Source organism: Oncorhynchus clarkii, chromosome 21, assembly GCF_045791955.1.
Source record: "Oncorhynchus clarkii lewisi isolate Uvic-CL-2024 chromosome 21, UVic_Ocla_1.0, whole genome shotgun sequence".
In the NCBI taxonomy this organism is placed as follows: domain Eukaryota; kingdom Metazoa; phylum Chordata; class Actinopteri; order Salmoniformes; family Salmonidae; genus Oncorhynchus; species Oncorhynchus clarkii.
Window position 1 is genome coordinate 25,469,762 of NC_092167.1, and position 17,070 is coordinate 25,486,831.

At 42.1% G+C, this 17,070-nt stretch overlaps 1 protein-coding gene across 1 annotated transcript in view; it reads left to right on the forward strand.

Annotated features, from left to right (window-relative positions):
* LOC139378796 (protein O-GlcNAcase) overlaps positions 1-11,382 on the forward strand; it is a 57,775-nt gene extending 46,393 nt beyond the window's left edge. Inside the window, exon 19 of the mRNA XM_071121300.1 lies at positions 9,126-11,382. Within this exon, the coding sequence (XP_070977401.1) occupies positions 9,126-9,262 (137 nt within the window). The 3' untranslated portion in view covers positions 9,263-11,382. The remainder of the gene's footprint in view (positions 1-9,125) is intronic.
* Positions 11,383-17,070: the final 5,688 nt, after the last annotated feature.

The window sequence follows — 17,070 nt, forward strand, 5'->3', positions numbered from 1 at the left end:
GAGACGAAGGTTGAAAGTAATGCGTCCTCCGATGCACAACCCAACCAAACAGCACTGCTTCTTAACACAGCGCGCATCCAACCCGGAAGCCAGCCGCACCAATGTGTCGGAGGAAACACTGTGCACCTGGCAACCTTGGTTAGCGCGTACTGCGCCCGGCCCGCCACAGGTGTCGCTGGTGCGCGATGAGACAAGGATATCCCTACCGGCCAAACCCTCCCTAACCCAGACGAGGCTAGGCCAATTGTGCGTCGCCCCACGGACCTCCCGGTCGCAGCCGTTTACGACAGAGCCTGGGTTATTGGCAGAGTCTCTGGGTTCGCGCTGCAGTACAGCGCCAGCTGTGCCACCAGAGACTCTGGTGCGGCCTTAACCACTGCGCCACCCGGGAGGCCCACCAATAGGAACTCTTGGATCCAAACAAAAGTCCACATGGATTCAGCAGTTGGTGTACCTAGTCCATGCCTACAACTGCACCCAAAATTACTACTGGATTCTCCCCTTACTACCAGATGTTCGGGAGGGAGGCTAGACTGCCCATTAATCTGTGCTTAGGAGTCACCCCGGATGGCAGCTCTGACCAAGACTATCTGAAGAACACCTCCAAATGAAGGGAACACCTCCAAATGAAGGGAACAGCTAAAAGAGGCCTATCAACTAGCCTCCATGGCAGCTTCAAGCAGGAACAAGATGAACAAAACAAGGTACGACAAGAGGGTGAGACGTCAAGAGCTACAACCTGGTGGTTGTGTCCTTGTACAGAACTTGAGACTCCCAGGAAAGCAAAAAATTGCCAACAGGTTGAAGTCTGAACCTCGTGATAGTGCAGTGGCTACTCACATATCAAGTACATCCCAAGAGAGGAGGACCTATGAGGACGCTCCACCGAGACCACTTGTTTTCCATTAGCCTGCTGAGTGGTGAGACCATAGAACATAAATAGAGGATGGAGATACGTCATCAACAGCATAAATCGCCCGTCTCAGTTTCTTCCCTGGCATCTGATGAAGATGAGGAGGCAGTTCTGGGCCTCGCTATAGGAGAGGATGAAGGTGAAGGAATAAATGAAGATGAAGGAAGCTCGGAAGAGGAAATGGGATCCTCTGAAGCTCCAGTGTTGGATTTTCCCTGGAGCAATGCCAGTACACAAGTCCTTCCTTCTCAGCAAGTTGAACCGGAGTGCCCCTCTGAAGATGAAAGTGAAGTGACCTCTGGAGGATAATTAAATGGCCCTAGTGTGCAACAGTCTCTTGTAATCAAGCCCTAGTTTAGAGGAGTCACTAACCCCAAGCCCTAGCTCTGACGAGTCAGTAGTCCCTGGCCCCAGTTCAGAAATCTTGCAATCCCTTGGCCCCAGTTCAGATTAGTTTTTAGTCCCAGTTCCCTCAGAGAAGAGAGAGACTAAACCAATGGTTAGACTCACTTATGACCAGCTAAGAATGCCTTAATACACTCAGCTATCAGTCATACACAGAGGAGTCTCTCTTGCTGCAAATTTCACCTCATTACAGAGTGTTTTCTTGCACCACACATCTCATATTTCTGAGAGTTTTTTTGGTTTGAGGGTGTTTTTATATGCCTGTGCTTTACTGTTGCATAGTGTTACGTGAGCTTATAGCTCAAGGTGTGTTGTAAACTGTGTTATGCGTTTTAATTCATTGTGATGCTTAATCTTATGTATAACTTCCCGGACATCAGGTTTTCCTAGTGAGGGATGAATGTAACACCCTGTAAAGACTTGGTGTAGTTTATTATGTGTGGCAATGCTCATGTCCGTGTTCTGGAACTGCCCGCGTCCCCGTACAGGACTGTCTGCATCCACGTGTAGTGTGGCTGCAAGGATATTGGCAGGGTACACGTAGGTTGGGTTGAGGTGATCTTGTGGAACAACGAGTTCACTAAGAGTGTTGAGACACTGAAGTTTATTGTGCAATTAGCTTTTTGTTTAATAGTCAGGGGTAGTATGAGTGTAGCCAGCTCCTTTTCGCTCGCTATTCTTTTAATTTTGTGGTTCACTGGATTTGCTAGTCAAGCTTGTCTGTACAGCTAGCTAATGTTAGCTAGCTAGCTACTCTACCAGCAGCGTCTTACCACTTCATCACCGGCTGCCAGCAGTCCTACAAGTTACAGCTCGGCACAAATGGACCTCTCCAGTTGTTTCTTCCACCTGTTAAATTCCATGGAATGCTTGGCCCTCTCGTTGACGGATGCTAGCTAGTTCTCCTATCTTCACTGGATGGACTTTAACTTTGATATTTTAACCCCTCTGTGTCCTAGGACATGGATCACATTTAAAATATTATTTTCTGTTTTTTTGTTGAAAGCTCTCAAGTGTTTTAACTTTACTATCTGCCTACTTTTAGGTACAGTGACTTCAGAAAGTATTCATACTCTTTAACTTGCCCTGGTCTACTAACTGCTAGCCCATGCTAACTGCTTGCTTGCTAACCCGGCCTGCTAACTGTCTGAATCGCCATGACCCCAGCCAGCCCAACCACTCACTGGACCCATATGTTCACTTGGCTGCGCATGCCTCTCTCTAATATCAATATGCCTTGTCCATTACTGTCATGGTTAGTGATTACTGTCTTATTTCACTGTAGAGCCTCTAGCCCTGCTCAATATGCCTTAACCAACCATGTTGTTCCACCTCCAACATATGCGATGACATCACCTGGTTTAAACATCTCTAGAGACTATATCTCTCTCTTCATTATTCAATGCCTAGGTTTACCTCCAATGTACTCACCTTACCTTTGTCTGTACACTATGCCTTGAATCTATGCTATCGTGCCCAGAAACCTGCTCCTTTTACTCTCTGTTCTGAATGTGCTAGACAGCCAGTTCGTATAGTCTTTAGCCGTACCCTTATCCTACTTCTCCTCTGTTCCTCTGGTGACGTGGAGGTTAATCCAGGTCCTGCAGTGCCTAGCTCCACTCCCACCCCCCAGGTGCTCTCATTTGTTGACTTCTGTAAATGTAAAAACCTTGGTTTCATGCATGTTAACATTAGAAGCCTACTCCCTAAGTTTGTTTTACTCATTGCTTTAGCACACTCTGCCAACCCATATGTCTTAGCCATGTCTGAATCCTGGCTTAGGAAAACCACCAAAAACCCTGAAAACGTTTTCCGCCAAGATAGAACTGCCAAAGGGGGCGGTGTTGAGATCTACTGCAAAGATACCCTGCATGGTTCTGTATTTCTATCTAAGTCTGTACCCAAACAATTTGAGCTTCTACCCCTAAAATTTCACCTTTCCAGAAACAAGTCTCTCACTGTTGCCACTTGCTATAGACCTCCCTCTGCCCCCAGCTATGCCCTCGATACCATATGTGAACTGATTGCCCCCCATCTATCTTCTGAGCTCGTGCTACTAGGTGACCTAAACTGGGACATGCTTAACACCCCGGCCATCCTACAAACTAAGCTTGATGCCCTCAATCTCACACAAATTATCAATTAACCTACCAGGTACAACCCCAAATCAGTAAACACGGGCACCTCATAGATGTCATCCTAACTAATTCGCCCTCCAAATACACCTCTGCTGTGTTCAATCAAGATCTCAGCGATCACTGCCTCATTGCCTGCATCCGTAATGGGTCTGCAACCAAACGACCACCCCTCATCACTGTCAAACACTCCCTGCAACACTTCTGCGAGCAGACCTTTCTAATCGACGTGGCCGGGGTATCCTGGAATGACATTGACCTCATCCCGTCAGTAGATGATGCCTGGCTATTCTTTAAAAGTGCCTTCCTCACCTCTTAACCTGTTGGTGTTAGGGGGCAGTATTTTCATTTTTGGGAGAAAAAAAAACGTTCCTGTTTTAAACTGGATATTTTGTCAGGAAAAGATGCTAGAATATGCATATAATTGACAACTTTGGATAGAAAACACTCTAACGTTTCCAAAACTGTAAAGATATTGTCTGTGAGTATAACAGAAATGATGTTGCAGGCGAAAGCCTGAGAAAAATCCAATCGGAAGTGCCCCAGGTTTTGAAAGCGCTGCGTTCCAATGACTCCCTATTCAGCTGTGAATGTACCATCAACGAGCTTACGCTTTCTACGTATTCCCCAAGGTGTCTACAGCATTGTGACGTAGTTTTACGCATTTCTGTTGAAGAATAGCTGTAGGCAGCCACATTGCGTAAGTGGTCACATGGTTGCTCCGAGAGAGATTCTCGCATAAAATACAGAGGTAGCCATTACTCCAATCGGTCCGAGTGAAAAATGAATTTTCCCGATATTATCGAATAGATATTAGAAAAACACCTTGAGGATGGATTCTAAACAACGTTTGCCATGTTTCTGTCGATATTATGGGGCTAATTTGGAATATTTTTCTGCGTTGTGGTGACCACAATTTCCAGGTGATTTCTCAGCCAAACGTGAAGAACAAACGGAGCTATTTTGCCTACAAAAATAATATTTTGGGAAAAAATGTACTTTGGCTGTCTACCTGGGAGTCTCGTGAGTGAAAACATCTGAAGTTCATCATAGGTAAACTATTTAATTTGATTGCTTTTCTGATTTCCGTGACAAGTTTGCCTGCTGCTAGCAAGGCATAATGCTATGCTAGGCTATGATAAACTTACACAAATGCTTGTCTAGCGTTGGCTGTAAAGCATATTTAGAAAATTTGAGATGACAGGGTGATTAACAAAAGGCTAAGCTGTGTTCCAATATTTCACTTGTGATCTTCATGAATATGAATATTTTCTAGGAAGATTTATGTCCATTGCGTTATGCTAATTAGTGTCAGATGATGATAATGGTCCCGTTCACGGGATGGGGTGTCACTAGAGGTTATTAAATAAGCATACCCCTCTCAACAAATGTAGTCCTAGGAATTGATATAGTCCTTGGTTCACGCCAGACCTGTCTGCCCTTGACCAGCACAAAAGTAAAAAAAAAATTTTTTTAAAGTAGCAGCACGAGTAGCCCCCGTGATATGCAACTTTTCAGGGAAGTTAGGAACAAATATACACAGGCAGTTAGAAAAGCTAAGGCAATATTTTTAAAACAGAAATTTGCATCCTGTAGTACTAACTCAAAATAGTTCTGGGACACTGTATAAAGTCCATGGAGAATAAGAGCACCTCCTCCCAGCTGCCCACTGCTCTGAGGCTAGGAAACACTGTCACCACCGATAAATCCACTATAATTGAGAATTTCAATAAGCATTTCTCTACGGCTGGAAATGCTTTCCACATGGCTACCCCTACCCCGGTCAACTGCCTGGCACCCTCCACAGCAACCCGCCAAAACCCCCACCCAAATCCAGATAGCTGATGTTCTGAAAGAGCTGCAAAATCTGGACCCCAACAAATCAGCCGGGCTAGACAATCTGGACCCTCTCTTTCTAAAATTATCTGTCGAAATTGTTGCAACCCCTATTACTAGCCTGTTCAACCGCTCTTCCCAAATATTGGAAAGCTGCCGCGGTCATCCCCTCTTCAAAGGGGGTGACACTCTAGACCCAAACTGCTACAGACCTATATCTATCCTACACTGTCTTTCTAAGGTCTTAGAAAGTTAACAAACAGATTACTGACCATTTCGAATCCCACCATACCTTCTCCGCTATGCAATCTGGTTTCAGAGCTGGTCATGGGTGCACCTCAGCCACGCTCAAGGTTCTAAACGACATCATAACCACCCTCGATAAGAGACATTACTGTGCAGCCGTATTCATCGACCTGGCCAAGGCTTTCGACTCTGTCAATCACAACATTCTTATTGGCAGACTCGACAGCCTTGGTTTCTCAAATGATTGCCTCGCCTGATTTACCAACTACTTCTCTGATAGAGTTCAGTGTGTCAAATCGGAGGGCCTGTTGTCCGGACCTCTGACAGTCTCTATGGGTGTACCACAGGGTTCAATTCTCGGGCCGACTCTCTTTTCTGTATACATCAATGATGTTGCTCTTGGTGCTGGTGATTCTCTGATCCACCTCTACGCAGACGACACCATTCTGCATACTTCTGGCCCCTCCTTGGACACTGTGTTAACTAACCTCCAGATGAGCTTCAATGTCATACAACTCTCCTTCCGTGGCCTCCAACTGCTCTTAAACGCAAGTAAAACTAAATGCATGCTTTTCAATCGATCGCTGCCCGCACCTGCTCGCCCGTCCAGCATCACTACTCTGGACGGCTCTGACTTAGAATACGTGGACAACTACAAATACCTGGGTGTCTGGTTAGACTGTAAACTCTCCTTCCAGACTCTAGAATCGGCTTCCTATATCGCAACAAAGCATCCTTCACTCATGCTGCCAAACATACCCTCGTAAAACTGACCATCCTACCCATCCTCGACTTCAGTGATGTAATCTATAAAATAGCCTCCAACACTCTACTCAACAAACTGGATGCAGTCTATCACAGTGCCATCCGTTTTGTCACCAAAGCCCCATATTTTACCCACCACTGCGACCTGTACGCTCTCGTTGGTTGGCCCTCGCTTCATACTCGTCGCCATACCCACTGGCTACAGGTTATCTACAAGTCTCTGCTAGGTAAAGCCCCGCCTTATCTCAGCTCACTGGTCACCATAGCAGCACCCACTCGTAGCACACGCTTGTTGGGGAATAATCAGAATTGGTTGGTAACATAGGTAAGATGTTTTATATTCATCATATGCTTATGAGTTATTTCTCATAAGAATGTATTTTGTTGTACTATAGTGGTGGCCATTGGCAGTTATCTGTTCTATGTCAAGACTAAGTTGCATGGTCCGGGGAGAGGTCAAGGTGTCATCATGTGTAAACCAATCTTTTGCTCCACTGTGTCTGTGTGCCAGTCACTCCCTACTTTTCCCATCGGGGAGAGGAGGATGGCAGTGTCTGGAATCATTCTATGCTCCCCGTGAGCTTGTCCAGGATTGGTTGTATTTAGAATTGGTTGTATCTAAATGACAATTTGATATATATGCCTGTTGATATGGAGGATTGGTTTATGGTTCTGGGTTTGAGTAAGGAGACAAAGCTGAACGATTTATTATGTCTATGCTGTCTGACTATGTGTGTTTTTTGCTATTAAAGGATCTCAGCTGCAATGTGTAAGGGGGCTCTCAGAGAATTCATTGATAGACACTGAATTGATCTGAGAGTCACAGGGTTGTGATAGAGATCATATAATTAAAGATGGACTTTGATAACTAACTCTGACTTGTGTTGTGGTTTGCTCCCATGATTTGGTAAATAGAGGAAATTTCCACGACACGCTCCAGCAGGTATATCTCACTGGTCACCCCCAAAGCCAATTCCTAATTTGGTCGTCTTTCCTTCCAGTTCTCTGCTCCCCGTGACTGGAACGAATTACAAAAATCTCTGAAGCTGGAGACTCACATCTCCCTCACTAGCTTTAAGCACCAGCTGTCAGACCAGCTTACAGATCACTGCACCTGCACCGGTACATAGCCTATCTGTAAACTGTCTATCTACCTACCTACCTCATCCCCATACTGGTATTTATTTATTTTGCTCCTTTGCACCCCAGTATCTCTACCTGCACATTCATCTTCTGCCAATCTACCATTCCAGTGTTTAATTGCTATATTGTAACTACTTCGCCACCATGGCCTATTTATTTCCTCAACTTACCTCATTTGCACATAGACTTGTTGTTTTCTTTTGTTCTACTGTATTATTGACTGTATGTTTTGTTTATTCCATGTGTAACTCTATGTTGTATGTGTCGAATTGCTACGCTTTATCTTGGCCAGGTCGCAGTTGCAAATGAGAAATTGTTCTCAACTAGCCTACCTGGTTAAATAAAGGTGAAATAAAAAAAATAACTTATTACACATTTTGTTTTGTTAAAACCTGAATTCAAAATGGATTAAATAGATTTTTAATCTGACCTACAGTACCAGTCAAACGTTTGGACACACCTACTCATTCAAGAGTTTTTCTTTATTTGTACTATTTTCTACATTGTAGAATATTAGTGAAGACATATAACTATGAAATAACACATATGGAATCATATAGTAACTAAAAAAGTGTTAAACAGATAAAAATATAAGGGCTTAAAAATTGACCGACTGCAGCCACCCAAGTCATAGACTGTTTTCTCTGTTACTGCATGGTAAGCGTTACCGATGCACCAAGTCAGGAACTACAGGACCCTGAACAGCTTCTACCCCCAAGCCATAAGTCTGATAAATATTTAGTTAAATAGTTAATAACCAAATAGCTACCCGGACTATCTGTATTGACCCCAGTCCTACCTACCTACAAGTCATGGAAATATGCTCTTTTTTAGTATTTCTCCAGTAGGTTTCCTCAAGTAGAAAGCCTTCACTTCTATGTCAGAGATAATACATCAAAAATACTACAGTATACTACAATCTGCAAAAACACTACATTAATTACTATAGTATATACTACAGTTTTATTTTACTACTATATTTATACTATAGTTCACTGTAGTATGTAGAACCCTTCATAGAAGGTTCTAGGAAGAAACGTAAGATGATAAAATGGTTCCTGGTAGAATCGTTTTATAGAGGGTTCTTGGAAGAACTCTTCAAAAGGTTCTACCTAGCACCAAAAAAGGTTCCCCTATGGGGACAAACCGAAAAACCTAGAGTGTAGGGCGGCATGTAGCCTAGTGGTTAGACTGTTGGACAGTAACCGCAAGATTGCTACTTTGAATCCCAGAGCCGACTAGGTGAAAAATATATAGATCTGCCCTTGAGCAAGGCACATAACCCTAATTGCTCCAGGGTCGGCGTCAATAATGGCTGATTCCTGGCAGATTTCCATTTCAGATTTCCATTTCACACTACAGACTTGTACAGGTTACACACTTGTACAATGTGTGAAACAGGACAAATGTAAGCACACTGGTTAAAAGTAGTGCACTATGTATGGAATATGGTGCCATTTGGGAGGTAACCTTTGTCTTTATGGTTGTTCTAGTTCAGGGGTGTCAAACTCATTCCACGGATGGCTGAGATTTTTTGTTTTGTTTTTTCCTTCTTGGAATGAGTTTGACACATGTTCTACTTTCTCTTCTCTGCTCGCTCTCATATTTCTATCAACGATCATCTTATTCACTCTTTGTCTCTCTCTGTGTGTGTGTGTGTGTGGTGTGTGTGTGTGTCACAGGTTCTCATGGTGTGTTTTGTGAGATGCAGCCTACAGATCGCATGAGGCTGGACTTCCTGACTAAACTAGGCTTCCTGGAGATCATCAGAGGAGAGGCACGACACAGAGAGGGAGTGGTACTGGGCAGGCTGCTCTGAACACACACACACACACACACACACACACACACACACACACACACACACACACAGAAATGTACACACAAGAGGTGTAATGGTTTACCAAACCCACGGTTCGTTATGCACATGATTACTCATCAAAACTAAATTTAAAATAAAGTGCAATATGCGTGTGAAATCAATGCTATGCTAATAATGTTTTTCTTACAAAGAGAAAAAGATGTTCACTTGTGTGACTCTCATAAAGAGAGCATGTCTGTAGCACAGTACTTCTCATCTCCCACTCCGAGGTAATGTGATGGGCTGTCACTGTTAAGTAGCTCTGTATACCTGGAGGTCCATTCATCTGTGGTAAGCATAACAGAGTGTGAATTGGCAAATTAATTTGTCGACCTCACCACCCGCCATTGTACAGAACTAGTTCCCGGCTGCGCCTCACAAAATGATAGTTTTTAAGTGCACCAATTAAGATCACAATTTTGATTACAAAGTGCGCATAGGCTGTCGTTGTTTTAAGGGAATAGCCAGAAATGTTTTTTTTTTTCAGTACAGAATTACTCGAGGCATACATCGCAGCATAGTCATAGCATATATTTAAAAAATGTATTCATTAAAGTTCACAGTACGACCCGAGGTCCCTGTACTGCCACTGTTACACCCCAATACACACCCATACATGCACGCGCTCACCCATTCATTTGCATGCATGCACGCACACACACACCCAGCACATGCTCAAAAACACACATATACTCATATAAACACTGTGGAGTACAAAATTAACAATATAACTACTGTAAGCTTAATCACACACAGGTGATACAGGGTAATGGATTACACAGTGCTGTCTTTACACACACGAAAACACATGAAAAGACAGAGGGCAAACATTCACACGAACACACACAAACACATATGCGAACACAGATATGAACACACAAGGCTGAGGGTTATGTGGATGATGAAGACAGGCACAAAACCAATATGTGCATCAGATGGCACACACGCAAACATACACACTGATAAATCTTACTCAGCGTAGGACATATAGCATCATTCATCACGTCCTTTTATTTCTATCTTCTAGAAGCACAAGAACAACAACGCATCCTTTAAACGTTTTATACCTGAGACATGTCTTCACTAGAAACCAAGAATGTCCTTTTCTATTGAGGAGACTTGGGCTGGGATTCAATCTGATCCTGCTTGTAGACAATGCAGCTTTTAAAGGCAATATCCCCACGTTTGCGGAGATCGCATTCAAGGGATTAGCACAGACCCTGGAACTGACCATATATGTAGCTTTATTACTTTCTTGTTTTTGTTCTACTTGACTTTTTTTTAATAGTACTACTAACTTGAGGAAAAAGCTGCAACATGGAAATTACTTTTAAACAACAACCACGCTGCAACAAGTTTCGGATTGAATCCGGCCTTGGTTGAGAAGGCTGTCATCGGTCTATGTCTTTTACCTTTATTCAATTTAATGAGAATAATACACTTTATTTATAGAGTTAAGTCACAGATGGAAGGGATTTAGTTATCAAAATCTTTGGCTAGGTGAGTGCTTGAGAACACTACAAACATGTCAGTTTTTTTTCTCTCGATCACTTCCTAACCATTTGTCACCTATCTGTGTGAATACTTTTCTAGAACAGCAGCGCTTACTATTCATTGTCCTTGTATCACTGTCTCTGTCCCAAATGACAACCTATTCCATATTTAGTGCACTATGGTCAAAAGTAGTGTACTATATAGGGAATAGGGGGCCATTGGGACGGAGCCTTTGTCTTTGCTTCAGTGAACAATGGTTGTTTTGTAATGAGGTCTGTTGTTAGATGTGTATAGCCAGTGTTCATTCCATTTAAAGGCAATGGTCCCAGAGATCACATTCACGGTAAAAGCTGCAGAGGTTGGTTCAATGAGAAATTACCTTTAAATGTCAAACGTCCTACAACGCAGTTTCGGACTGAATCCCGGCCTGACTGTTAATTCAGGGTGTGTGAGGGTTAAACTATCATGTTACTGTGTAGAAAGAAGTCTGTGTTTACCAATTACTGCAGTAATACCAATGTTTTAAAATGTAACATTTTATAAAAATATTTTTTGTTGACACTATTAAAATATTTTTTCCTCTCCTTGTGCCTTTTTGTCTTCCATCATGTCATGAGGTTATATCTCTTTAAGAAATTTATTTTCAGTTCCTTCACAAATTCTTCATACCCCTTATTGCACATTTTCGGCAAGGACTCCCAAGTCCCAAGCATACCCATAACATACCTTAAGGGAACATTTTGACATTTTGTGTATAGTTATTGAGAAAGTCCATATTGCAAATGTATGGTCCCTTACTAGACGTCCGAAAACATTTGTAAAATTCGCGTTCGGCGTCGGGCCGTGCGGTAGGGCCGGACCTACCGGGAAGTCATCAAACGAACTTTGTCGGACATTTGGTTTCCGTTTTATAAAAGAATCAAATTTTGGTCATTTTTCCGCTGTCCCGGAAATTCCCACAAGAGGGCATAAGGAATCATATTGCAATTGTACAAAACATCACGAATCACGATGGGGCCTTATCTCGAAAACTGAAAATATTTCGAAGCCGAAACTTGGTGAGCGTAGGTTTGGCATAATGGACAGTTGGCCCCGAACAAGATGGCGTCTAGGCCTCAACGGTTTTTGAGTTATGGCCATTTCTCTGGGATTAAAGGTCCAAAATGAAAATAGATAAATTATTTTTCCACTTCACGTCAAAGTCAAGGAGCCTCCGGTGTCAATAAAAAAAGAACCAGCCATTTATCTATCGTCATTTAAGAGAAATCGTACAATGACAAATTGGTGATGTTCACAAATAGGCGTTGTTTTTTCAACAGTTACAGATCCAGTTGCAGGGTGTTCATACGAATCTTTTTAAAGTGTGCTGCGGAGCTCTGCGAGATTTCTGTGATTTTCTATGATTTTCTGAAATAACACACACTCACTAAACCCTCCGTAAATAACTCAGTTCTTAACGTAAAGACTTATAACTCAGGATTCTGTAAAGGCATACCCCAATCGGGATATGAGTTTATTTATAGCTTCCTGTGCCAACCGGAAGGGCCTTAAATGGTGTCATAGTGGCTGTTTCCAAGGGTTAAAAAGGTCAGATCTTTTCAAAACTTCATATGTGTGATTAGGCAACCCCCATGAACTGTAAATCAGTCATTTCTCCCAACAGATCTCAAAGAAAAGCTCCCTCACACACACACAGGAAGGATGGAGTGACAAAGTGCGGTGCAGGCAATGGCATTACCATAATCCCTAGGCCGTGCCGAGTTCAATGAGATATCCCGCTTGACCGTAGCTCGCTCGGTCTAAGCGCAGCGACCATTAGAATAGTAGGCCCAAAATGAAGCCTGCCCCACAACGTCATTTGATTTTGGGTGACAGTGAGAGAACCGTTAGGGTGAGAAGCACAATTCAACCACAGGAATGTTCCTAAGGTCCTCCCGATCCTCCAAGCCTAACCTTGACCGTGTGGCATTAACCCTTAATAGTTAAAAGGTGTTTACATCAAACAGTTTGCATTGACTTCTCTCCCCATAGGAATACATTGCATGCACTCCTAAATTCAACCTGAAGCCTATATGGGTTATGAATGCCGTATTAACCTGTCTTCGGTACCAGTCCATCAGGCCACTATGAGGTCTACCTGTGTTGATTCTAAGCTTCCTGGACCACCCTAAAAGTGTATACCCATACCCTGCCTGCAGTTTGATAGACATAGTGCATTCAACCCTGTGTAAATCAGTCAGTTCTTAACGTAAAGACTTAAAACTCGGGATTCTGTAAAAGCATACCCCAATGAGGATGTGTGTTGACTTATAGCTTCCTGTGCCAACCGGAAGTGCCATAATTGGTGTCTCAGGGGCTGTTTCGAAGGATCAAAAAAGTCAGATCTGTCCAAAACTTCATATGTGATTAGGCAACACCCATGAACTGTAAATCAGTCATTTTTCCCATAAAATTTCAAAGGAAAACTAAATCACTCACACACACACAGCTTGGAAGGAGGGACCCATTGGGGTGCGTAGAGACATACACTGCCTGCATTAGTTAACCTTGTTGGAACTTTTAAAGAACCGTCAGACCTAGAGTTCCCAAACTTTAGAAACCTGTTCTAGACCTCAGGTCGATAGTGCGTGGTGAGTTAGGTGGCTCTAGAAGGTTCTCGGACCGAGAAACAGCCTCGTAGATTTGCAATGACTTCAATTCATTTTTGCATCACGAAAATGACGACATTTAGAAATGTCCCAGAGTCGCAAGACTAGGTGCATTGCGAACGTCTCGGCCCATATAGACAGACCCCAATGTTTCTGTCCGATAGCTCATTCAAGGACCCCGTAGCAAGTCATGGAAAAAAAGTGGATTTTCAGCACCAATTAGGGTTTTGCTCGGACACCAAATTACCTATCGAGCCGAAACTTGGGATTCGGGGTCGCCTCAGCTAGGCCAACACATAACATAAGAAATGGACCCGCAGCTAGAACGTAACTACGTGTTTTATGTTTTTTTTATGGTTTGAACCGAAGGCGTTGTGAATTTTGGGCCAGCTCTGAAGTATGTAATAGTTGGCTACTAAACGAGTTGGAAAAAGTGGGTTTGGTTTCAGTTTGTATCAGTTTGGTGTCAGAATGATATCTAATTGACTGATGGACTCTTGTCCATTTGCAATATGTTTAAACAGTGAGGTACCATCACCAAAGTGACATTCTGAAATCAACCCTAACGAGCGATTGAGATGAACCAGAATCACTGCCCAGCCATCCCGAGTTCATCGGGCCAGTCAATTTAACATTCCTGCAGGATTTTTATAGCATGACAAATTCGTGATGGTACCTGCCCATTGAACCATATTGCAAATGCACAGTGACTTTGCAAAAGTGAGAAAACATAAACAAATGGACATAATGAAATCATGAAAACAATGCGTATCCATCAGAATATTTTAAACAGTCCATAAAGCACTCAGGACGGCCCCCACTGATAGAGGGCCGTAGTAGGGTACTCCCATAGCGGGCATGGATGACAGGAGTACCGGTAAATGTATTTAAAACAGTATTTTAATTTTTGGGTTACCAGTTGCACATTTCAAATCACCAGTTGCACGGAGGAAAATCACAATCTGCATCCATCGTCATATTTTAAACTGCAAATGCACAGTGACTTAGCGGGCATGGACAATAAGTAAATGCAAAACATACCAACAAATGGACATATATGAAAAAACATCACCAAATGGACATTCTGAAATCAACCCTAACGAGCAATGCGAATCACTGCCCAGCCATCGAGTTCATCAGGCCAGTCAATTTCAATATTATAGCATGACAAATTCAGTCCATATTGCAAAAACAGTGACTTTGCAAAAGTAAGAAAACATAAACAAATGGACATAATGAAATCATGAAAACAATGCGTATCCATCAGAATATTTTAAACAGTCCATAAAGAGGGCCTGATAGAGGGCCGTAGTAGGGTACTCCCATAGCGGGCATGGATGACAGGAGTACCGGTAAATGTATTTAAAACAGTATTTTAATTTTTGGGTTACCAGATGCACATTTCAAATCACCAGTTGCACGGAGGAAAATCACAATCTGCATCCATCGTCATATTTTAAACTGTCCATAAAGCACTCAGGACGGCCCCCATGGATAGAGGGCCGTAGTAGGGTACTCCCATAGCGGGCATGGACAATAGGAGTCCCGGTAAATGCATTTACAACCATATTTTTATTTTTAGATTACCAGTTGCACAACAATGCACGTGCATTTGCAATATGATTCAATAGTGAAAAAAACATCACCAAATGGACATGATGAAATCAACACAACGAGTGATGGAAAGGAACAACTATCACTGCCCGGCCATCCTGTGTTCATCAGGTCAGTCAATTTTGCAGTATTTTTGAGCATGCCAAATTCGTGATGGTAAATGCCCATTGAAACATATTGCAAATGCACGTGCATTTGCAATATGATTCAATAGTGAAAAAAACATCACCAAATGGACATGATGAAATCAACACAACAAGTGATGGAAATGAACAACTATCACTGCCCGGCCATCCCGAGTTCATCAGTTCAGTCAATTTTGGCCCCAAAAAAAGTGACTTTTGACTTTGACTTTGACTTTTGACTTCCTATGAAATCATATTGCAAATGGACAAATCGTGTTCCTTATGCACAAGTAAAAAAAAATATTATGATAATAACATTTTACAAAAGTATATTCATACAGTTCTTACACATGATTAATTGACTTAAAATCGAAACAATTTCGAAAAACGGTCCAGAAAGCACTTTTTTTACGAGGGTGATAAGTTTTTTTTTTTAAAGTTAACATTTTCGACTTTTGACTTCCTATTAAATCATATTGCAAATGGACAAAACATATGCCTTATGCACATGTAAAAAAATTTAAAAAATATTATGATAATAAAATACGACTAAAGTATGTTGATACAGTTCTTATACGTGTGTAATTGACACAAAATTCGAAAGAATTTTGAAAAACGGTCCAGAAAGCACTTTTTTAAGGGTGTGTGAAGTTTTTTACAAAATGTTGACATTTTTTACTTTTGACTTTTGACTTCCTATGAAATCATATTCCAAATGGAGAAAACATATGCCTTATGCGCAAGTAATTTAAAAAAAAAATATGATAAGAAAATTGGACAAAAGTATATTCATACAGTTCTTACACGTGTAATTGACAAAAAAATCGAAAGAATTTTGAAAAACGGTCCAGAAAGCACTTTTTTAAGGATGTGATAAGTTTTTGACAAACAAATCATTTTTTTTAAATTTTGCTTTTGGATGTTGACTTGGGTTGCATTTCCAATATGAAAAACCCCGGTGGAGCGCACTCGCCACCTGTTGGATTTTTGAAGTGTTACAACTGGCACTTGCCATATGGCATTTGCAATCAACTTTACACGAATCAACGCCACATTGGGTGGTATTGGACATCGTGTATATGGTTTGTCCAATGCCAATGTTTTGCCATTCATTTTTGTCCATTTCAGGGGGGTATTCCCTTACATCATGCAGCCACCTCCATGCTTGAAAATATGAAGTGGTGTTCAGTGATGTGTAGTGTTGGATTTTCCCCAAACATAACGCTTTGTATTCAGGACAAAATGTGTATTTCTTTGCCACATTTTTAGCAGTATTACGTAAGTGACTTGTTGCAAACAGGATGCATGTTTTGGAATATTTTTCATTCAGTGCAGGCTTTCTTTTCACTCTGTCATTTAGGTTAGTATTGTGGAGTAACTACAATATTGTTGATCCATCCTCAGTTTTATCATATCACAACCATTAAACTGTAACTGTTTTAAAATCACCATAGATCTCATTGTGAAATCTCTGAGTAGTTTCTTTCCTCTCTGTCAACTGAGTTAAGAAAGACGCCTGTATCTTTGTAGTGACTGAGTGTATTGACACACCTTCCAAAGACCAATAACTTCCCTATTCTTAAAGGAATATTCAACGTCTGCTTTTTAAAATTTTAAACATCTACCAATTTGTGCTCTTTGTGAGGCATTGAAAAACCTCCCTGGGGAGCTGGGGCAGTCGCTTGGCCAGGAGCTAGGGCTGGCTCCAAGGCTGGGTCCAGGGGAGAGAGGTTTGTGTGTGTGGAGGTATCAGCATGGCTGTCTGAGGAGGGGGTAGGAGTGGACATGGTGGAACTGGAAGAACATCTGGTGTAGCCCAGAGGGGCTGTGGGGACTCAGCAGAGAGCTGGAAGAAGAAGAAGAAATGATTAAGAAGTCATTATTT